This window comes from Labeo rohita, chromosome 10 (assembly GCF_022985175.1).
Source record: "Labeo rohita strain BAU-BD-2019 chromosome 10, IGBB_LRoh.1.0, whole genome shotgun sequence".
In the NCBI taxonomy this organism is placed as follows: Eukaryota; Metazoa; Chordata; class Actinopteri; order Cypriniformes; family Cyprinidae; genus Labeo; species Labeo rohita.
In genome coordinates, this window is record NC_066878.1 from 17,377,473 (window position 1) to 17,401,358 (window position 23,886).

The 23,886-nt window shown below is 38.2% G+C and overlaps 1 protein-coding gene across 1 annotated transcript; it reads left to right on the forward strand.

Moving 5' to 3' along the window:
- Positions 1 to 8,123: 8,123 nt before the first annotated feature.
- LOC127171561 (placenta-specific gene 8 protein-like) lies at positions 8,124 to 9,579 on the forward strand. Its single transcript, XM_051120284.1, has 4 exons — positions 8,124 to 8,145; positions 8,251 to 8,338; positions 8,447 to 8,571; positions 9,354 to 9,579. Exons 2-4 carry the CDS (start codon positions 8,254 to 8,256, stop codon positions 9,456 to 9,458), a joined length of 315 nt encoding a protein of 104 aa, XP_050976241.1. The 5' UTR covers positions 8,124 to 8,145; positions 8,251 to 8,253; the 3' UTR covers positions 9,459 to 9,579.
- The last annotated feature ends 14,307 nt before the right edge of the window (positions 9,580 to 23,886 follow it).

Consider the following 23,886-nt stretch of genomic DNA (forward strand, 5'->3'; position numbering starts at 1 on the left):
TCCTTTCGAGAGTGCTTATATAGTCATTTTGGGCCAATCTGTGCACTGACTGAAAAGATATTGAAACTTTAAGATGCAGTTTGTGTAACTTAGAGATGTTGTACTCTATTTTGCACACAAGTGCTTTAATGTTGTTTTTGAATCCTCTAAATCCTTTATGTTGTCTTGTTAAAATTTCAAAACACTTTGATGCACAGGAACACAGCTGAACCACACATGTTAAGCACCACATACTTGGACAGCAACATTTCATTCAAACATACGCAAGTCCTTATAAAGCCTAACATCACCAGATTTTAAGTTTGATCAGTTTTAGGGCACTCTGTCTTTATAAAAATCTCTAGTGTTTATCTCAGAGGAAACATTGACCTGCCTGCCTGTCCTGTTGCAGCCGTCGAGGCTATTATTAAAGTCTCTAGGGGATTCATCTGCCTTGTCTGCTCCGCTGGGGTGGTCGTCAGTTATTCCTTTGCTGCCAGCCAAGTTCCTGGCTCCGCCCTGGTCGTCTGCCAGGGGTCCTGTTTGGCTGGAGCTTCACTGGTGTGTCCTGCTGGCCCCGCCCTGGCCTCCTGCCCTGCCAGCCCCATTCTGGTTCAATGAGCTACCTCTGGATCCAGGCTCTCTTCCAGTACACAGGCCTGGCCCACCATCCCTCCCTCCTGGATTTCCTTTGTTTTTGTTAGAGCGTCTGGAATCCGCTCCTTAAGTGGGGGGGTCATGTCACAGCCAGCAGCTGGTATGCCCTGGACAGCCACCAGAGGGCACTCCTCTTGATTTTTGTTTTCTCAGATTTTACCTGTCCTCTAAGTCACATTTAAGTTTTTTTAAGTTAATTTGTGCAATCTAGGCAAAACAGTTAAAATAAGTTTACTCATTAAATGGAAATGAAAACACTTAATGCTATTGCAATACACTGACGAACAGTCACACTGAGCTTTACTGTAACGACTTCAGATGAGGAGTGAGGGACAATCACTCACATCAGGCAGGAATCCGGAAAGCTGCGGTGGAGCCCAAGTAACAGAGAACCAAGGTTGCGCCGGAGGGAAGGAGGGGCCTAACAGAGCCGGAAGGACAAGATGTAGCTGGAAGAGTAGAGTCCTGAGGCGGCGGATGGTCAGGGACTGACCAAGGTGGAGCCAGAGAGACGAGGGGGCCCTGCGGAGTTGATGGACCGATGGGCCACGGCGGAGAGGAGGGTGTTAGGAGCCATGGTGGAGCCACTAGGTCGATGGGCCAAGGCGGAGTCCGGGACTCAGCGGTGGGCTCGAACTGTGGCTCCACATACCAGGGTGGTGGTAGGCTGGATTCTGGGTCAAACATAATAAAAATCAAAAAGAAAACTCTCAAAACAAAACAAAAAAAACAAAACACAGGAAAACATGTTGCATACTTTAACTTTTGGTCCGGTATTCTGTCACGTAACTGGTGTCCAGGATAAACTCTCCCACGAAGAAGATGAAGGCAAAATGTCTTTTAATAAATCCACACAGGGTAATTTACAGAAGGCAGGCAGGAGGCACACATAGGAGCAACATTCACAATACTGGACAACCAAACACAGGACAGACTAGGACTTAAATACATGGGCAATTGAGGATGATAAAACAGACACACCTGAACCAAATGACATGATCTGACACAAGGGAAAACTAGGTCACGGAGCACATGGGGAATGAAAACACAACAGAAACAGTCCATGATTGTGACAGTAAGAGATTCAACAAAAATATGATATCATATGAAAAAAAAGTATATTTTTTATTAATTAAATTAGCTGTAGCAGAGTGTAAAACATGTCAATAATATTAATTCACCTGTGTTAACACTTTACATACACTATTGGAAAGCTATTGGAAAAAAAGGTCTGAATGTGCGAATATGAAACCAACTTTACCGCAGTAGATTAGCACAAGCTAGACAGGGAGGGTTTAAGGAAAGAGAAAGCAAAAGCTTTAGTACATTTATTCAGTTAAAAAAATCTCAGTTGCACTTACATGATGTTCTGTTTCGGTAAAAGTCCTTTTCATCTGGCTTGGTGGGTAGCACTGTTGTCTCACAGGTTCAAGAACCAGGAGGCCTTTCTGTGTAGAGTTTGCTTGTTCTCCCCATGTTTTCTCTGGGTGTAGATTATTTGTAGGCTAATGAAGTGACTAAGTGAATATTGGCCCGATAAAAAAATGGTTCATGGTTCACTTCTCAAAGAAATGGGGTGCAGTAAAGGAGGTGGTAAACAGGATCGATGATAAAAAAAAAAGATAAAAGAAAACAAAACATTTCATATTACACAATAAAAGCGAGAAAAAATCTCAGTATGAACGTTTCAACGACGCAGTGAGTATCGGATAAAAAAAAGGTAGGGAGGTGTCTTTACCATCATCCCTTCCTTGATACTTGCTTTTTCAGACAGTGCTTTTTTTAGTTGTTGTGTCTTTGTGTTACTAAAGGACCATATCCACTTATAATGCCACCTCAGTTGACCACAGACTACCTGAAGAAACTTTTTGAACCAACTGGCAGTGCATTTGTTGCCTTTTTGTTCTGGATTATTTTCCAGTATGTGTTTAAAATGGATTTTAAATGTCCTTGTGACCCTAAGGAAAATGTTCATGTCTGTGCAGTTTACATGACATGCCCCGCCATCTCACTTTTCATTTTATTGATGATTACTGACAAGCACATAAGGAGTATTTTCTGCAGCAATGGAACAAGAAAAACATACAAGTACATTGTTTTTTTAATGTCATTTATTAAAGCATTCTCTGTAGCGAACCTCTGGATTATTACCGTATTGATTGATGGAGACTGGTATGTGTGCCTTACAACAACTAACTACGACTTGCCTCCTTATGAGCAAATCTTTTGCAAATTTTCAAAAAAAGCCCCTGAAGCTGCAGAAATCAGAACCAAAAAAAGTTTGTCACGAGTAAGTATGTTCACTTCAATTTTCTTACTTTCATACTTTCTGTTTCAAATATTGTGGCTTGTCGCAGTAGAAAGTTGTACCGGCTATACCAGTTATGAAAAAAGATAACTGGTATTACAGGTACTGTAGTTTGTATTATATTTATCTATATGTTGTTTTCGATCATATATAAGCTTGTAAGAAAGATAAGGGCTTTTCACATTATGCTTAATCCCAGTGCCTAGTTGTTCAAAAAGTTTAATCTGAATCAGAATTATCTAGATTTGAAAAGCACATGTTTTGCTATCCAGAATCAGGTAATCCGTCTTTCTTTTCAAAGCAAAACTGGACTAAATAATTTTTGGGGGGGAAGTGAAACAGAGCAATTAGCTGCTATGTACATGCTCTAAAAATAATGAAAAGATTTTTGAAAAATCCCACTCTGATTTAGCAAACACTAAGCAATAAACTAGAAAATATGACTAATGTTACATTTCATTTGGTTTTACCTGCATGTCAAAGCAGCTAGAGAGTAGAGCCCTGCACGGAACTAACATCTAGGCTCTAGCCCGACCTTGGCCCGAGACGCTCAGGCCCTAGCCTGGCCGTTATCAGAATTATTGGCCCGATACCGTCTTTTTTTCCCCTTCTTTCAAAACAACGTATAGGCCTACTACTGTTTCAGCTATTAAAATAACTCATTTTTGTATGAAAATGGCAAAGTGATTATATTTTATTTCCTTATTTTATAAAATTAATTTAGAAAAAACGTTTGGAGCATTTTTTTATTTGTTAAATGTAACAATTTACATTTTTATTTGTTAAATGTAAATTCTTGTTTTTTAAAGTAAAGACCAAGCAGCCAGTGGCAGACAGTGACCGACAGCCAATCGTGTATCTCATAATCGCATGCTTCGGACAGTCACAGAAACACATGTGTTGTATAAATGTGTAGTTTCAGCATTTGAGGGGGAAAATATAGAATGGTGCCAGAAAAATTGTCATTTGGAATGAGAGTATTTCACTATTACCCTTATAATGGCAATATCAAATTTTGAACCACAGACAGTATTGTTGTATTTACTGAACTAATTTGTGCCTGCTATACTGCAATTAATCCATATATTTTCTTTTTAAGGAGTACGCCATTGTGGTCTTATTTGGAGTAAGTCTCCTTTGGGCAATTGCATCAATAAGACAATTTCATTGCAAGAGACCACTTGCATATCAGTATAAGAAGCATTTTCTTGAGAAGGCTGACCTCTACATGACAGAGGAATTGAAAAAAATGGCTGAAGTCAGCGCAAAGGCACGAGTACAGGAACAAATACGTGATCTCAAATCTTTTTTACAGCCTAGTAGCTGTCAGCTAAACATTCAAGAAACACAACAACAGCCGGAAGGGGTTCCACCAAGAACCTTCCAATCAACATCACAGGCTGCATCTGATCAAGCAAACCTGGAGAATCTAGATCGAGCTTCAGATTCATGTATTATATCATCAGAGCATTTTGGGGAAACAGCTGACAATCTACCGCTACTACATGGAAAAAAGTGAAAAGGCCATGTCATTTACAGTATGTAAAGTGCATCACTGGTCTAATCACAGTTTTGCTCAGTTTGACTAAAAGCAAATAGCTTTACCAATTGCAAAAATGATTGTGGGTTATATAACATTTTCTAGTGTTTTTTTTAGTACATAACAGAAAATATGCATGTTTTAAAAAGGTTAAGTTGTCTTTATTTATTGTATGTAAGCTAAATTAAACACTGATTAACAAAATTCCTCACAAGCAAAATGTCTACTTTCATGTTATAGATAATTTAGCTTTTATTTTATGGTGAAATTAAGTTATAAAACGCCACAAAAATATTATTTTGAAATAACATTTTGTCTTAGGTCTAAAGAAAATATATTGATTAAGTATGGGTAAAGACATATTGTGCAGTTTATTTATTCATATAATTTGTGATCTACACAACAAAAAAAAAATGTTTGATTTGATTGCTTTCTTTTTATTTTAATTTTTTAAATGTACAATCTACTACATTAAGTTGTAACAGATAATCATAGTTGTCTTAAACCTATTGCATCTATTCTGGCAATAATTTTAAGCAATGTCATGGGATATTGTTGTGAAGCAGTAATTTTCAATTGCTATTTCTTGTTGTATAATAACACTTGTTGGATTTGGGTTGGAGACTGAGCATTGAAACAGAAACTAAGATTATTTATTAAACTCTGCTCCTTTTATACCATCATTACTTTGTGTCCTGCTTCTGATCTTCTCTGGCTGTACATTGGTGTCACGTTCTCATGCAGTGAAAAACACATTGCTGAGTAAAGAGAAAACTGAAATTGTCCCCAAGTAATGGAGACCAGCGGTAGGTGCTGTGCAGATAAACCTCACTCCCCTGATCTCAAGAAGTGCACTAGCATCTGATGCTAGTGCCTTTTCTTTTGATTCTGCTTAACTGTCCCTTCGCCCATTCTTAAATTGCTGGGCCAATTGGGTGGTCTTTACAGTAGCTCGCCAGGAACTGAATTTACCACCCCTTCACTAGACATACTGTCCTTCCATGCAATTTGTTAAACCTCTAAATGATTTTTTTTCCCACCAATTGGCTTTTAATGGAATGTGTTACTCTCAGCATGAGTATGAATTCAACCATGGTGCAGTACATTTCTCTCTAACCTTTTTTAATGATTGTGGAAAATTATCTGTAGTGTTAGAGAAAATAATGACCATACTGCTAGTCGCTACATCAAGTTTATTAGGCACACAGAACAGCTGAGGCAAATCAGGCAGGTTTTCTTGTGTTGTGCACACCTAGTGCACAGCTGTAGCCCTCTGCTGGCTAATTTATGTTACTGTCTTGAAATACTGATACTAATCAGCTGTAGGCTTACTATTACCTGTGTTGATTAATGCAGATTGTCTGTCATTCTTACTACCTTGAGTAATGATTTGGGAATTAGCGTCAGAAAAGCACAGATGGGAGTGGAAAATTTGGCAGGTGATTTACTGATAGTGCACACATTAAAAAACACAGGCCTAACATCTCATTTCTATAATGACCAGCACAATCTACCAAGAGCAGTGCAAATTACTGCCTGCTTTAGGACATGCTTGTTTTTGACGTTAAATAATGGCGCAAATACCAGTTTTACAAGCACACATTTTAGTAGAGCGCGTTGCGTGATTCTTTTTAATGCTCTCCTCCCATAAATTTTGCTTTTGAAAAGGAAACTCCAAATGCATATTCAATAAGCCCACGCCATTTCAGTGCTAATTCATCATTAAAGGGGTCATCGGATGCTAAGTTCACTTTTATATGCTGTTTGAACATTAATGTGTGTTGACAGCGTATGTACAAATCTACCCTGTAATGGTAAAAATCCATGCAGTGGTTTTTAATTAATCTGTGAAAATAATATTCCCTTTTTCAAATCGAGCCATTCTCAGATGCCTGTTGTTGTTCTGTCACACCGACAGAGGCCGCTCCCACAATAGTTGACTGACATTAGCATCCTACCTCAGATCAGTTGTAACAGTCCGCCCTCCATTTTTTGATGCCGGAGCAGGGATGTAAGTTAGACAAGAATTGAGTGATTAAGGTGTTGTGTTGCTGGATGTAATAATGAACATAGTGGTCATTATTTACTCCCGACATCTGAGCCGCTGAAGATGCAGTAGATTATGTTTGTTTGTGAAGGGAATGCGCCTTCGGGTCTACATATATCCATCTATGTTTGCACAAATCATTCATGATCCAGCTTCACTTACAGCAGAAGTGAGTATAAGGGTTTTTTTATGAATCTTTGCGATCGCCTTTTCTAATAATGTGCTAGTTAGCAAGTTTAGCAACTAAACGTGGCTAAATGCGGTTAAAGTAAACAGGCTCATCTCTCCACAGAGAGAAGAGAGGGGCAGGGCGAGTAGAGCTCATTTGCATTTAAAGCAGCCTCGACCAGAATGAGATGATTTTTGCAGAGCTGATTTTGACAAGGTAAAAAGGGTGTTGTTTTACACAACCATTGAGGATTTTTAACCAAAGTATATTATAGACTTTTCATTAAGACCCTAAAGAATCATATCAACTTGTGGAAAATGGGCATCCGATGACCCCTTTAATTTTAAATCTGGCACAATATTTTGGTTTACATATTGTATTGTTATTACATCAGTATTGGTAGTGCACAGCTAACTTATGTACCGTTATTGTTTGGGTAAGTGTGTACTATTCAGCAGTCATTACTGTTCATATCAATACTGTGCTGTGAAACCCTCTGGGGCTGTAATGTTGATATTGTAATGGGCATTTTGTTTTGTGGCACATTCTGTAAGCAGTAAACCAATAAGAACAGTCTGGGCCAAGTGACCAATCAGAGGAGAGTAGGCTCTCAGAAAAGGAGGGGTTTATGGAAGCCGAATCCTTGAAGAAACCATTCTAGGAGTTTGCAGAATAATTCGTAGAGGGAAAGAGATCTGCATCTCTAATCTTTGCCTGAAAAACTTCACATTTAAATGTTATTGACCCTGTGTCCTTTGTATTTATGTCATCTTCATTACCACTCTCACCTGTTTCCTTCGGATCTTCTGATGATTTATGATTTATGATTTATGATAAATGATTATTTAAAGTTATGCCAAGAAATTATTGGAATGCTAGCTGATCATCTAAAACCCTATTTTTAAGGTTTTGCAATAAGCTTTAAATGTAATATTTGCTTACAATCTAGAACTTAAATGAATAGTTTCATATTTTCCATATGTTTTTTTATTTAATTGTCATTCACAGTGCTATATGACATTATAGTTCCTTCATTCCTTGTTTGTTTTATAATTTGTTTTTCAATAAAATTTTGCTTCAGGTGTACTGTAATGTTGTGATTTACCTCAAATCTGATTGGATTAGATTGTCTTAAAACTCTTCAATGAAGAAGTCAGTACAAAAGTTTAGGGTCAATAATGTAAATACATATATTTAAATAGAAAACATTTATTTTACATCATAACAATATTTTACACTATATTTAACTGTAATTATATGTTGTATTACTGTTTTTGTAAAAGCAATGGTGCACAAGAATTGCTGATGTGACAGCGCATTTGTCTGTATAAAGTTTTTATGATGGGTGTGTCTGAAAATGTGACTTCCCAACTGTATATAAAGACATTCTGTGCAAGTTTCAGTGCATAGAAGAGTTTCCTGACTCAACAAAAAAGAAGGCAAAGGTACGTATGTTTAAATATACTTCATTTTGGGGGTATTATTTTGCAGTTTTGAAAAAAGTGTTTCAGTATAAATATTCCTGATGCCTCACATTTCTTTACTTCTAGATCATGGCGCTCACATCTCAGCCGGATGCATGTGCACCAAAAGACTTTCACAGTGATTTAATGAGCTGCTGTGATGACATGAGCGTATGTAAGTGATTTCAGTGACACTAAATAAATATATTGTTACTACAGTTGTAATCTATAAAGTCTAAGTAACCATAATGTGACTTTAACATCAGTCATATATTTTTATTAGGTACTTACGGCTATTTCTGTCTCCCTTGTTTGGGCTATTCCATTGCCAACGACATGAATGAGTGCTTCTGCTGTGGTTTATGTTGGCCAATCCGAAGTGTATACAGAACTAAGTACAACATACAAGTTGGTATCAAAATGTCTATCTATTTATCTATCTTTCTGTCTGTCTGTCTGTCTGTCTCTATATCTATCTATCAAGAAATTCTGCATTTTCATAATTACTTCTATTGTCTTTAAAATATGGTTTGAATGCGCTTCCAAATGTACTGACAAGCATTTATGCTAAACTAAAATATACATTTCAAATAAAACTTGAAAAAATACAAAAGATCTGCGCATGGAAAATGGTAAAGCACACATAAATGTATTATCCAGAGGCCACTAATAAAGTGCAAAAGTGCACAGGTGCAGAATGTGCAAAACGTTTTCAGTCTCTTCAGTTAAAATTGCTTGTTATGTATTTAAATATATATGTAATTATAAAGCCGTAATATAGTATAGAAATAATATATTAACTTTAAATATAACACTGATGTAATAAAGTACAAGGACTTTTCGTGTGCTTCAGTATCTTAGCCAACACATCAAAATAAAGCATGATAAAAGAATATTAAAACAATGGTTTATAATGTACTATAAAGTAAAACTAATAATTTAATATTATTACATACTGCACTTAAAAGTGTACTTAAGTTGTGTCACGGTCATGAAAGTATCTCTCTAAATACAGTTAAGTGGTCTATTTTATTAATATTATATAATCTGCCGTTTTTAAAAGTATACTTTAAGATTTGAAATAAAAGTGTACATTTAGTACAATTAACACACTATTTTTAGGCTATCTAATTATCTATCTGTCTATCTACCACAAAATAATGTATGTATATTTTGTCTTTTCTCTCCAGGGATCTATGCTTAATGACTGTTGTGTCAGTTGCTTCTGCCTGTCTTGTGCAGCCTGCCAATTGAAGAGAGACATTAACATTAAGAAGCATACTGGAGAATTCTGAACAAACGTTGTCTTACAAGGAACAAAAGCCCTGAACATACTTGTTCTTTGTTTATTAAAAGCAACAGGGAAAAACGCTATCTTGCAGTCAATCTACAGTAAGTCGTATTATAAATGAAAATATTTTAATCAGCTTGATGACTTCAAGGTAACAAAAGCCCTGACCACATTGTGTTACTTGTTCTTTGTTTATTAAAAGCATTATATTATCAGATTACAGGGAAAAACCTGCTGATCTTGCAGTACAATCTACAGTCATCATCAACTGTATTATTTTACATGCACATCATGATCTGTATTATAAATGAAAATATTTTAATCAGATTGATGACTTCATGAAAGTACCTACAGTTATGATCATCACATTAATAACAAATTTTGTACCATAGCCATTGTGTTACTCAAAATGTGCAAAATCCCTGCAATGTATCATTCCAGAACATTTTTTTTAGATTACATTTCTGAATCTTTTTTGCAACATCATTGCTCCACCTTCAGCACGAGGCCAAGGACAATGTTTTTGCATTTTGCATTTCTCTGTAAATTCAGCCAGCTCACTTTTTCTAAACTCAACCATGTCACCCAGCCAGTCCATAGCAGGTGGCACTGGGTCACAGTCTTACATGACTGATTGGTCTGAACATAGTAGGTGTGACGGATAAATAAAGGCTTTGAGCACAAGCTCAAGTTCTCTAACTTTGTAAAACCTATTTTAGATATGAACAATGCCCTAAAAATGGGTAATAAGGTCACAAGACACTAATAAATGGGGCCCCAAAACTGTGTAGTCAAGGGCCAAATTTCATTGCAAAAACAGACTTAAAAACAGACAATAACAGCCAGGCAATGAAACCACCAGGACCTGGGCCACAGTCTTAGCTCATTGGTCTCTAGTGGGTACAGCCAGGTTGTACTTTGTAAATATTTTAGATATGACCAACACATTCACAAGACCGGAAATTGAGGGCCCCAACACTGTGAAATCAAGGGCCAAAATCTCATTAGGTCATGCAGCCAATAAATGTCCAATGAAACTACCAGGAACAGACTAAACACCCTTGGATGCACCAGCCAGTGCATGCACCAGTTGCATCGTCCATTCCACCCACTGGTGTCTGTGATGTTGGTGAAGTTGAAGCCATGCTGGCATAAAGAACAATGATGCAACTAACATGAACCACCGGCACATAGACTGTACCACAGTCCACCCAAACTAAAGCACCAGATGCCAGAAAACCTGGAAGACCAGTATCTGGAGGCTCAAACAGTACTGTACAATTTGAGTACTGTGCAGAACAGGTGGCATGCACTTTAACTCTCCCCTCCCAGTCTAGAACTGGCTGGGAGTCCATGTGATGGCAATATTGTAAGGCCTCAACAACGGAACTAGGAAGACACAACAGGAACATCAAAAAGACTCATGCCATGTTGGGCAAAGAGCTTCAGGTAGCAACAGCTCAGAATGTTCATTCCCAGAACCCCAGGAATATGAGTACACAAACCACCAGGAGAATCCTGGTGAAGACCACTCGCCCACAAAGCTCTACATCTAGTTCTAAATAACTGATGTAGGGAATTGAGAGGCTATTCGCAGTCATGTCAATATAGACCAGAATCTCATTGGTGCCCCAATCCTTCTTGAATCTGTGCCACGAAGAATTAAAGCAATTCTAAAGGCAATTTTTAGAGCAAGGTCCAATTCGGTACTCATAAGGTGTATCAAATTAAATGGCCAGTGAGTGTATATGCAATATACAGTAGAATTATGTATAAAATAAAAAAAAATGAATTCAAATATACAGGCAAAGGTTTCCTGAGCCTTCAAAATGGTCTCTCAGTTTGGTTCACTAGGCTACACAATCATGGGGAAGACTGCTGATCTGACAGTTGTCCAGAAGACAATCATTGACACCCTTCACAAGGAGGGTAAGCCACAAACATTCATTGCCAAAGAAGCTGACTGTTCACAGAGTGCTGTATCCAAGCATGTTAACAGAAAGTTGAGTGGAAGGAAAAAGAAAAAGATGCACAGCCAACCGAGAGAACCGCAGCCTTGAAAGGCTTGTCAAGCAAAATCGATTCAAGGATTTGGGTGAACTTCACAAGGAATGGACTGAGGCTGGGGTCAAGGCATCAAGAGCCACCACACACAGACGTGTCAAGGAATTTGGCTACAGTTGTCGTATTCCTCTTGTTAAGCCACTCCTGAACCACAGACAACATCAGAGGCGTCTTACCTGGGCTAAGGAGAAAAGAAATGGACTCTTGCCCAGTGGTCCAAAGTCCTCTTTTCAGATGAGAGCAAGATTTGTACTTCATTTGGAAACCAAGGTCCTAGAGTCTGGAGGAAGGGTGAAGAAGCTCATAGCCCAAGTTGCTTGAAGTCCAGTGTTAAGTTTCCACAGTCTGTGATGATTTGGGGTGCAATGTCATCTGCTGGTGTTGGTCCACTGTGTTTTTTGAAAACCAAAGTCACTGAACCCGTTTACCAAGAAATTTTAGAGCACTTCATGCTTCCTTCTGCTGACCAGCTTTTTAAAGATGCTGATTTCATTTTCCAGCAAGATTTGGCACCTGCCCACACTGCCAAAAGCACCAAAAGTTGGTTAAATGACCATGGAGTTGGTGTGCTTGACTGACCAGCAAACTCACCAGACCTGAACCCCATACAGAATCTATGGGGTATTGTCAAGAGGAAAATGAGAATCAAGAGACCAAAATATGCAGATGAGCTGAAGGCCACTGTCAAAGAAACCTGGGCTTCCATACCACCTCAGCAGTGCCACAGACTGATCACCTCCATGCCATGCCGAATTGAGGCAGTAATTAAAGCAAAAGGAGCCCTTACCAAGTATTGAGTACATATACAGTAAATGAATATACTTTCCAGAAGGCCAACAATTCACTAAAAACATTTTTTTTTTTTTTTTTTTTTGGTCTTATGATGTCTTCTAATTTGCTGAGATTGGTAGGTTTTTGTTAAATGTGAGCCAGAATCATCACAATTAAAAGAACCAAAGACTTAAACTACTTTAGTCTGTGTGCACTGAATTTATTTAATACACAAGTTTCACAGTTTGAGTTGAATTACTGAAATAAATGAACATTTCCACAACATTTTAATTTATTGAGATGCACCTGTAACTACATTATGAGTATAAATTATATAGTTACTCGAATTTAGTGTTTGCCAATAATGGCTGTTTAGATAAAATGTTTAATAATTTATGAATTCGTAGGTCATTCACCAGATTTGAACTTTGGTATGCAGCTAAATACAAAACAACTTTTCATGAGCTATGTCTGCTCAAGCATCTTTTGGAGACAGTAACAAAAGACCTCAAAGCTAGTTACCCTACAGAATATATTTTAATTGGTGCTGATTTTAACATGATACCAGATGAATATATGGATAGACATCCTTCTGAATTTATTTTTTTTTTAAATATTATTCAAGACTTATGTTTATCAAATTCATTTACTGATATATGGAGGAAATTACACCCCACTGCCAAACACTTTTTATGGTTCAAACCAAATGCCACTTCAAGATCGAGAAAGTTATGCAATTAAATGTAGTATTTCAAATGCTCCCTTACAGATCATTGTGTGTTCAGTTTAATACAAATTAATACGTCTAATACTAAGGGATATTGGAATTTTAATGCAGATTTACTAAATCATAAATGACTTTAATCAGAACACAAATTAAAATGATGCAAATAAAATTAATTAATTGCCAAAAGTCAAGTAAAACAATCCATATCTCATTTGGTGTTGAAGATTGTTGGCTGAGGTGAGCTGGAAACCAAACACTCCAGAGATATGTTGGTAGAGTTGATAGAGTAGTTTTTTGATCAGGCGTGGCAAGCAGAACACAGGATCAGTACAGGTGGAGTGACGTCTAAAGCACAGGAGAAACAGAATTAGTACTCCTACAAAACACATGACACAAAAACTGGTCTAAAGACACTGAGAGGCCTTAACCCAGTACCACGTAGTCAAACTGAACAATCTAGCAGAGAATGACTGAAGACCCAGAGTTTAATTTCTGGATGCAGATGAGTTGATTGGCAGCAGGTGATTAACATTCAGCAATCAGCCACCAACTCACAAACACACAAGCACAGTCACACACACACAAAAAAGAAAAAATACAGCTGGCCAAAAATCCAAATCCCTGACAGGAATACTCAATTACATTTAGGAAAAATCATATAAGAAAAAGAGTTGAGAAAAAAAATTCCAGATGCAGATTAAACAGAGGGCTTATAATCATCAAAGCCAGGAAAAGATAAGAGGTTGTTAGGTAACTTACTGTCACTGACTATTAGTTCTTTTGGTTTTAGTTTCATTCTTATGCTGCATTCACGTCATGCTGTAATTACTGAATTTTTGAGATGATAACACGTGGCATTTTACTTGGAGCTGTTCACACCATTGCACTGGGACTATCACACTATCAATGCCTAAACATAACGGCTAATGAGTCTGAGGTAGCTCTCAGAAAGCTCCCAGTTCACAAGCTGTAATTAGTAGTTCTCTGAGGATGTGAACACTTTTTACAAGTTGATATCTCATAATAATTGTAATTACGATATGGCGTGAACGTACCTTTATTCTTCTAGTTTGTGTTCATTAGTTCTTGTCTTTCTTTGTTTAGTTTAGCTTTAAACTTCTCACATAAGACATTTCCGCACGTCCTGATTTTGCTGAGTTAGATGTGTTCCTGGGTCAACATATTTTGTTGACCCTGGAACAACAATTTAATCCAAAAATTTAATCTTGACCACATCCCTACACCTAAACCTAACCTTACCCATGAGTAATCCCTAAAATCAGAGGAAATAATAGATGAATGACACTAATGTACAAGCACCAAACACTGATTGTAAGCCTAAACTTCACAAAAACTATAAACTGATTTTTCAAATCTGATTGGTTAATCACAATGTTCTTGCAGGGTCAGCAAAGATGTTGATCCAGGGACATGTCGTACTTGGTAAAATCAGGTTCTGCAGACATTCCCGCTGCAAGCGTGCAAATACGTGACGTCTCGTATGATACAAATTAGTAATAAAAAAAAAACAAATGACATTGACATTGAGCAGTGCCCATTTTGAGTATCATGATGACTGTGGTACAAAAACTGTTATCACTCTGATTATCATAACAGCCGGTTCTTTCATAAAGTCATAAAATTGATTAAAGTAGTTTCATATTGATTTTCATTTAGTTCCAAAGGGCAATAATTAAGAACCAGATGATAGTTTACTGTAGATTGATAATATGATTTCAATTGCCTGTTGACTTTAGTAAACGTAGAACTATTTCTTTTGTTTCTTATAAGACAAAGTTTTCACAGGATTGTCCAGTACGCTTACATGACGGCTTGTGAAAGTAAACATTTGTCGTTTTGATTTGCATTATTTTAATTGAGAAAGCCTGTCGTACTTTTTATTAGCATATTAATTTTAAAAAGCTATAAAATAGTAGGAAAGTATTGTCTATAATAAAATGAAATAAGTGTCCCTGCTGGGACTGTCAGTTGAACAGCAAGAACACAGTGCATATCAGTTCTCACAAAGACGCGTTCTGTGTTCTCGCATCCTTCCGAGTTCGTTCTTTCAAGGAAGCCTGGCAAAACCGTTCTCCACAAGAACACAAGTCCCTTCTTTGCATTCTTGGAACTGAGAAACAGCCATTGACATTAAAGGAGAAGTCCACTTACAGAACAACAATTCACAAATAATTTACTCACCCTCTTGTCATCCAAGATGTTCATGTCTTTCTATCTCAGGCGTGAAGAAATTATGGTTTTTGAGGAAAGCATTTCAGGATTTTTCTCCATATAATGGACTTCATTGGTGCCCCAATTTTGAGCTGTCAAAATGTAGTTTAAATGCAGCTTCAAAGAACTCTAAATGATCCCAGGCAAGGAAGAAGGATCTTTACATTTTACATTTTTTGTTTTATTGTTGTGATCATTGTTTTTATGATTGTTCTACTTCCTTTTTTGTGATTTATTGTTTTTATTATTGTTTTTATGATTATTCTACTTCCTTTTATGTAAAGCACTTTGAATTACCTCTGTGTATGAAATGTGCTATATAAATAAACTTGCCTTGCCTTGCCTTGCCTTGCCTTATGTAGCAAAACAATCTGTCATTTTTTTCGGAAAATAATTTTTTTAATACTTTTTAAGCACAATAGCTCATGTAGCACATTCTTTGGGATGCACGTTCAGGACACAGAATCTGTGCTACATGAGCTTTTGTGCGTAAAAAGTATACAATTTTTTTTTTTTTTTTTTCCGAAAAAAATGACCGATCATTTTGCTAGATAAGACCCTTCTTCTTCAGGCTGGGATTGTTTAGAGCAGGGAAATGAAATCATATTATCAGTCTACAGTACTTATCATCTTGTTCTTAATTATTGCCCTTTGGAACTAAATGAAAATCATATTATATATGAACATACTTTATGACTTCATGAAAGTACCGGCTGTTACGATAATCGGAGTGATAACTGTTTTTGTACCACAGCCATCATGTTTCTCAAAATGGGCACTGCTCAATGGCATGATCCAAGATTCATTTTATAATAGAGGTCCAGTAGTAATTCACACTGATTATATGCCTGTAAGTAGTCTTTTTATTATTAATTTGTATCATTCGCAACATCATCATCAGTTGCATCATTTTACATGCACGTCTTTTTTTTGTAGTCACTAAATTATAAGAAAGAGCATTACATTTTAAATATGTAGTAGTGTCATGTTATTGTCATGCAATATGGTCTGTAAATACCTTACTGGAGTAAAATTTCATAAAGCCCTCACAGTAATGTAACAAATAAAATACAAAAATGTAGAAAAGAGTAGCCCCTTGCCTTTTTGATAAGATTAAGCTAAATGTTTCTCCATGCTAGAAAAAAAACTACAGTTATTATTATTAAAAATATATATATACAGTTATGAATCCTTTTTGCAACATCATTGCTCCACCTTCAGCATGAGGCCCAGGACAATGTTTTTCATATTGCATTTCTCTGTAAGTTTAGACTCCAGTTCAAGTTTTCTAAACTCAAGTCCATTTCTCCCCAGTCAGTCCACAGCAGGTGGCACTGTGTCAACTTTCATGACATGACATGAGAGTTGAATCTGAACATATCCAGTGGAGTTGCTAAGGATTCTGGCCCCATAGCACAGAATTTGCTAGAATTTTCCAAATTCACTCAACCCCCACAGGTTTTCCACAGTTTTTAATCACGCTTTAGCCTTTTTTGCAGTCAAAAGAAAATGGTCTATTACTGTCACGAATCTGGTCTGTGTCTCGTTGTCCACCAACCACCAGATGTCACTCTCGCATCACTTACACACTCTGACTGTCACTATCAATCTCGGACTGCATCTCCCATCCTCCACCGCTCTTATTGCGTCAGTCCCCGTGACCAATCAGGCATCCTTAAAAACCCCGCTCCCCCTCAGTGCACTCACGGAGTATTGTTGTTGTTATTGTTGTGTTTCCTAGTTCCCGGTTCCAAGTTCCTAGTGTTTAGTTCTATCGCCTGGTCTTCTCGTTCTCGTCTGTCTAGCCGCCTGCCTTTTGTACCCTCGCTCGTGTTTACGGATTATTCCCTTCGCTCAGCCCCTTTATGGATTATGTTCGCCACGGATCGACCCACGCCTGACTCACGGACTTCTATTGTGCATCGCCCCAACATACCTGTTTGCTGTGATTTTGACCCTGCCTGTCTGACCATGTCTTTGCCTCGTCCATTAAATAAAAGTTCGCAATTGGATCCGCTTGCCTCTCGTCTCGTTCATCCCGTAACAGAATACTCCGTCATACAAGGATCCAGCAACTTTTTCACGGACATCATCCAGGTATGGACTGTACTTATTTGACTGTGGGCTCGTCTTTCACGGTGGGGGTCGCTAATGAGGAACGCGATACCCCAGTGATGCCGGTCGCGCAACCCGCTCGCGGAGTGGCGGGCGCGTCGGAGCGCGGTCATATAATGGCGGCTACTGTGGAGCCGGCTCGCAAAATGGCGGCCGCGCCGGAGCGCGACGCCACGAACACGCCCGCCGCCTGGCCTGCTCACGACACGGCGGCTCTGCTGGAGCACGCTCAAGCAGGGGTGGCCGCGTTGGATCGGCTTCTCGAAATGATGGCGAACTTGGAGCTCATTCGCAAAATGGCGGCGAGAACGGAGCTTCGTCACGTCACAGCTGCTATACCTGAGCCATATGAAGTTGCAGCTGCGTTTCCTGATTCAAGTCAAGTTTCCAAGTCAAGTCAAGCTACAGCTGCTGTTCCTGTGTCAAATCAAGCTGGAGCTGTGTTTCCTGTGTTAAGTCAAGTCAGAGCTGCTCTTCCTAAGGCAAGTGAAGTTAGAACTGTTGTTCCTGTGTCAAGTCGGGTTAAAACTGTGTTTCCTGTCTCAAGTGAAGTTACAGAGCCACCGCACAAGATGGCTGCCACGCCAGAGCCACCGCACAAGATGGCCGCCACGCCAGAGCCACCGCACAAGATGGCCGCCACGTCAGAGCCTGCTAAAGCCCCGTCAGTCAAGCCACAGCCTGCTCAGGCCATCTCAGTCAAGCCACAGCCTGCTCAGGCCATCTCAGTCAAGCCACAGCCTGCTCAGGCCATCTCAGTCAAGCCACAGCCTGCTCAGGCCATCTCAGTCAAGCCACAGCCTGCTCAGGCCATCTCAGTCAAGCCACAGCCTGCTCAGGCCATCTCAGTCAAGCCACAGCCTGCTCAGGCCATCTCAGTCAAGCCACAGCCTGCTCAGGCCATCTCAGTCAAGCCACAGCCTGCTCAGGCCATCTCAGTCAAGCCACAGCCTGGTCACGTCATGTTTTCTGCTCCTGAGTCGGCACCCATCATGGCCGGTCTTCCCGAAGCGGTTTCAGACTCAAGTCACGCCCCGCCTGACGGCCCAGACTCAAGTCACGCCCCGCCTGACGGCCCAGACTCAAGTCACGCCCCGCCTGACGGCCCAGACTCAAGTCACGCCCCGCCTGACGGCCCAGACTCAAGTCACGCCCCGTCTGGTCCCAAGTCTGCTCCAGAGGTCCCGTCAGTTGGAGAAGCCGCGCCAATGCCTCCTGAGGTGTCAGCCGTGGCTGTGGATCCTCCCTTGAAGGTGGCGCCCCCCTACAAACTCTCTGCTTCTTCCCTCATTCTGTCTGCCTCCTCTGTCACTGTTCTCCCCAGGTCCCAGTCTATTATGCGGGTTCCTGCTCAGCCCTGGTGGGCCCTGGCGCCTCCTGTTCCGCCCTGGAGGGCCTCGGCGCCTCCTGTTCCGCCCTGGAGGGCCTCGGCGCCTCCTGCTCTGCCTCCGGTGCTGTCCTGGAAGGTCCCGGGGTCTCCTGCTCTGCCTCCGGCTCCGCCCTGGAAGGCTCCTGCTCCACCTCCGCTCTGGAGGGCTCTTGCTCCGCCTCCGGCCCCACCCTGGAGGGTACCTGCTCTGTCGGTCCTGCCTCAATCTCTGGGCTTCCCTCATGGACCTGGTCCTCCAGCCCTCGCCCTGTCTCGCTCCCACCCCACCGCTCCCCTGGACTGTTGTTTCCCTCGAGCGTCTGGAAGCCGCTCCTTGGGGGGGGGCTATGTCACGAATCTGGTCTGTGTCTCGTTGTCCACCAACCACCAGATGTCACTCTCGCATCACTTACACACTCTGACTGTCACTATCAATCTCGGACTGCATCTCCCATCCTCCACCGCTCTTATTGCGTCAGTCCCCGTGACCAATCAGGCATCCTTAAAAACCCCGCTCCCCCTCAGTGCACTCACGGAGTATTGTTGTTGTTATTGTTGTGTTTCCTAGTTCCCGGTTCCAAGTTCCTAGTGTTTAGTTCTATCGCCTGGTCTTCTCGTTCTCGTCTGTCTAGCCGCCTGCCTTTTGTACCCTCGCTCGTGTTTACGGATTATTCCCTTCGCTCAGCCCCTTTATGGATTATGTTCGCCACGGATCGACCCACGCCTGACTCACGGACTTCTATTGTGCATCGCCCCAACATACCTGTTTGCTGTGATTTTGACCCTGCCTGTCTGACCATGTCTTTGCCTCGTCCATTAAATAAAAGTTCGCAATTGGATCCGCTTGCCTCTCGTCTCGTTCATCCCGTAACAATTACAATAAGGCAGTTCATGACCCCTTAAAAAATCATACAAGGGAGAACCAAAGCAAAAACAAAAACTCTACACCATGCAAAAGAACACTGGACTATTTATACACAGAGAAGCTGACAGGATACAAGGAAATATGACATACTTGGTAATACAATTAAAAGTTCCATCCATGTTCCATCTTTACCACGCCTGTACATTCATTATCTTAATATCATATTATAACCATTTGTTGTTGTTCTTGTTATCTCTGTGTACTGAAAGCTTCTGTCACCAAAACAAATTGGTAATAATGCTCTATCTGACTTCTGACTAAAGCATTTCAAATAGCCAATTACTTTAGAAAAAAAAAAATTATTGACATACAAAACTGAATTAACATTTATCTAACTTTACCTAGGCTATTAGAATATTTGTAAGACTGAATTGTATGGTTTAGCATGGGTTAATGCTGCTTCTCTATTTATTCAACAAACAAAAACATCTTTATATGGGTAATTATTCAATAAAGACAACAATATACCAGCGAGCAGGTGTTATGCTAAATTCAGATGGGGTTTAGGGATATAGATAAGTATGATGCAGCCTTCAAAAATAAACCAGTAGAAGAAAGTATCTAAGTACACAGGATGTGAAATGATTATTGAATTCGGATGTGTCTTGTTACATTCCTATTTCGGTATGTTGCCTGTGGAGGCAGCATCTTCAGGTTTCAGTCAGAGTCATTATGTCAGATAAAGGAGACAAAATGTGTAGTGTTAGAGGGTGCACCAGGAGCAGAGCTTAACATTTTTGCCCTGTAGCATAATATTTTGTAGATTTCATGGCATAATGTGGCTATTAAGAGTCTGTATTTGTCAACACATTCAAAATTGCTAATTTGTAAAGAATCAGTAAAAAAAAAAAAAAGATATTTCTGGATACAAAGAACTGATATCAAAAGGAAACTTACGTACATTTGCTATCACTTTGTGGAATCAAAGATAACACAAAACAACGAAACCAATCCATCCTCTTGAAACGTGAAACCAAAGTTTGCTCAAGCTAAACTCACTCTGCCTCTGAATCCAGCATTGTGATGTATGCTATATGGGAAAGCTGCAATAAAAAAATAAAAAGAGAAATATGACTCCCCACTCAATTGTCAGACCAAGAAATGAACAGAAACAGATGTAGCAACCTTAACAACAATTTACTGGGGGAAATATGATTACTTTCTACTATTTAGAAGCAGAAACAAAAACAGCAGGTACATTGACAAACTAACAAACACTCCAAAGAGAACATAAGGAAATATATTTTCTAAAGGAATAAAATTTATAATGGTTCTTAAAATACTCCTTTTTGGTCCCCAATATTCCAGAATATGTGATTGGGCCACATATAAGAAAAATGATTACAAACACTAAATGTGTGTTAAGTAGTGTAAAATTTAAAAAATATATATTTTTTATCCTTGAACATTCAATGAGTCTGTGTATATATATATATATATATATATATATATACATATATACATATATATATATATATATATATATATATATATATATGTATGTATGTATATAAACATAACATTGGGCCCAAAAAATTAACAAAAAACATATACTGAATTAATATTGATTTGTTGTCGGTGTCCACATATCATGAAGGTATGTCGGTAACACTTTATAATAATGTTCAGTTGTAAGTAAATTATAAGCAATTAGTTAATGATGAAATAAACATTTACAAAACATTTATAAAAGATTACTAAGTGATATGCTAACAATTTGTGTATGTTTTGTTAATTTATTTACAAGTCATTTACAAGTAATTAGTTAATAATTAACTAATCATTTACAAAACATAACTATGCATTCATAAACGATTAATAAGTGATATGTTACTATTTTATCTATGCTTTGTAGATTAAGTTATAAATCATGTACGAGTGATTAGATAATGATGAACTAATAATTTACAAAACATCACTATACGTTCACAAATGATAGTAATATGCTAACGATTTATGAATCTGTCGTAAGTTATCTTTAAAAAAAAAGAATATCATGAAATAATCAAACAGATCCTTAGTCAATGGTTAATAAGTTACTAGTTAATATATAATTAATCAAATATAAATAATTGAAATGTCAATCATTGACATGTTTATCCTCCATTGAAGATCACATCATGAATAAATCATTTACAAATGTTTCTGCATCCCCTAATCTAAAGTGTAAACAATTCATCAGTTGTAAATGTTTTACTTATCATTCGCAGATCTTTCCCCACCAGTGTGTATACCCACACAACCTGCAACCGGCAGGTTTGTAAAACATTTACAACTGATGAATAGTTTACACTTTTCGTACAAACGCAGCTAGTGCTTTGTGTCTAATTATTTACTTTTGTGGCAAGCAGCTGTTTAATAAGTGGTATAATGTACTTCCAGCCAGTTGTTATTGCAAATATAAAGATGTATATTATCCCTTACTTATTATAATCTTATTTCAAGTGATAAAGGATTTTTAAAGTTTGACAGTAATCAGTGTTGAGTGCTACTGTATGGTTAACTCTGCCTGGTTGAAATGTTTCAAAATGATTAACAGTTGAAAATATTAGAAATTTAGAAAAGCAATCAAAAAGTAATCAAAAGTAATGTTACATTACTTTAATTAGGTAACTGAAAAGTTACACTACTTATTACATTTTAAATCGAGTAATTTGTAATTTGTAACCTGTTACATCACAGCAACAGCCAAAATAATCACTTTCATTTTATGCAATCTTATGCACTTTATTCCTTTTTCATTAATGGAATTCATTTAGTAGTTGTTGATCTTTTGTTATTTAACTTTTTGTTAAAAGTTATTTTATTACACTTGTGTATTTTATTCCTTGTGTTGATAATACAGTAAGAGGTTCTACAAGTTAGAGATCCCACCAATCTTTCTTATGTGATGCGCTCATAACCATACATTAACTGACACGTGATCCAAGAGTCATAACGTCATCTGTGACATGAGTATCCATCACTACAGTATTTCGCCTCCCTAGGTTGTTGAAAGCAAAATACATTTCCTTGATACTTGCTTCTTCAGACTGTGCCTTTTCAGTTGTTATGTTTTTGTGTTACTGAAGGACCATTTCCACTCACAATGACGCCTTTCTTGACCACTGAGTACCTGGAGAAACTTTCTGCACCAGCTGGCAGTGCATTTGTTGCCTTTTTGTTTTGGATTGTTTTCCAGTTTGTGTTTAACCTGGATTTTAAATGTCCTTGTGACTCTGAGAAAAATACTGAAGTCTGTGTAATTTACATGACTTTGCCCACCATCTCACTTTTTATTGTAGTAATGATTACTGACAAGTACATAAGGAGCATTTGCTGCAGCATTGGAAGAAAACTACAATGCAAGATTGTTATTATTATAATGTCATTAATTAGAGGAGTCTCTGTAGCAAGCCTGTGGATGTTTACAGTACTAATGAATGGGGACTGGTATGCGTGCCTTAAAACAAACGATTTTGACAGCTTATGCAAAACTATCAAAACACTTGCTGAAATTGCAGAAATCAGACTCAACAAAAGTTTGTCACGAGTAAGTATGATTTTTATTTGTTATGAACAGTGTACATTAGACTTTCCATGGTAGAAGACAATACCAGTTATACTGGTAATGAAGGAAGATACCAGTATGATATTTTGATTAACACTTGATGACAAAAGTTACCATGTCTATATCATAAATAGAATAGTCTATCAATAAATATTAAGAATAAAATTTAGAAAAAATTAACAGGAGCACACATATTTTTCTGCCTTTTGCTGCAATCTCATGTGAGGTTCTCCCTCTCTCACACAGAAGAGATGTTAGTCATTTGCTCATTGTTGGTCATTTTCATTAAAGATTATGAGGGCACATAAATTTTAAAAAATGCACATGGATAATTCATTTATAATAAACACTGCAATACTCTATGAAAAAAACAAACTTTTCACTTTTAATTTCATGGTGACAAGTGTATGAATTTACCATTTCATTTTTTTCTTTTTTTTCAGTTTAATTTTTAATTTGTCAGACAAAAATATAAAATTCTGTTTAAGATTTAGCTGTGTTGCATTAAGAAAATTGGAATATTGTGGCAAGTCTAGTGTACATTGTAATAAAAAAGGATTAAGTCGAAAATAAATATTGTGGTAGTCATTGTGTGATTGTGGTTTTGATAGTGACATCTAAGTAATAACGTCATACTAAGCACATTAGGATGTGATTTATCTGTCTATTTTTAAATTAA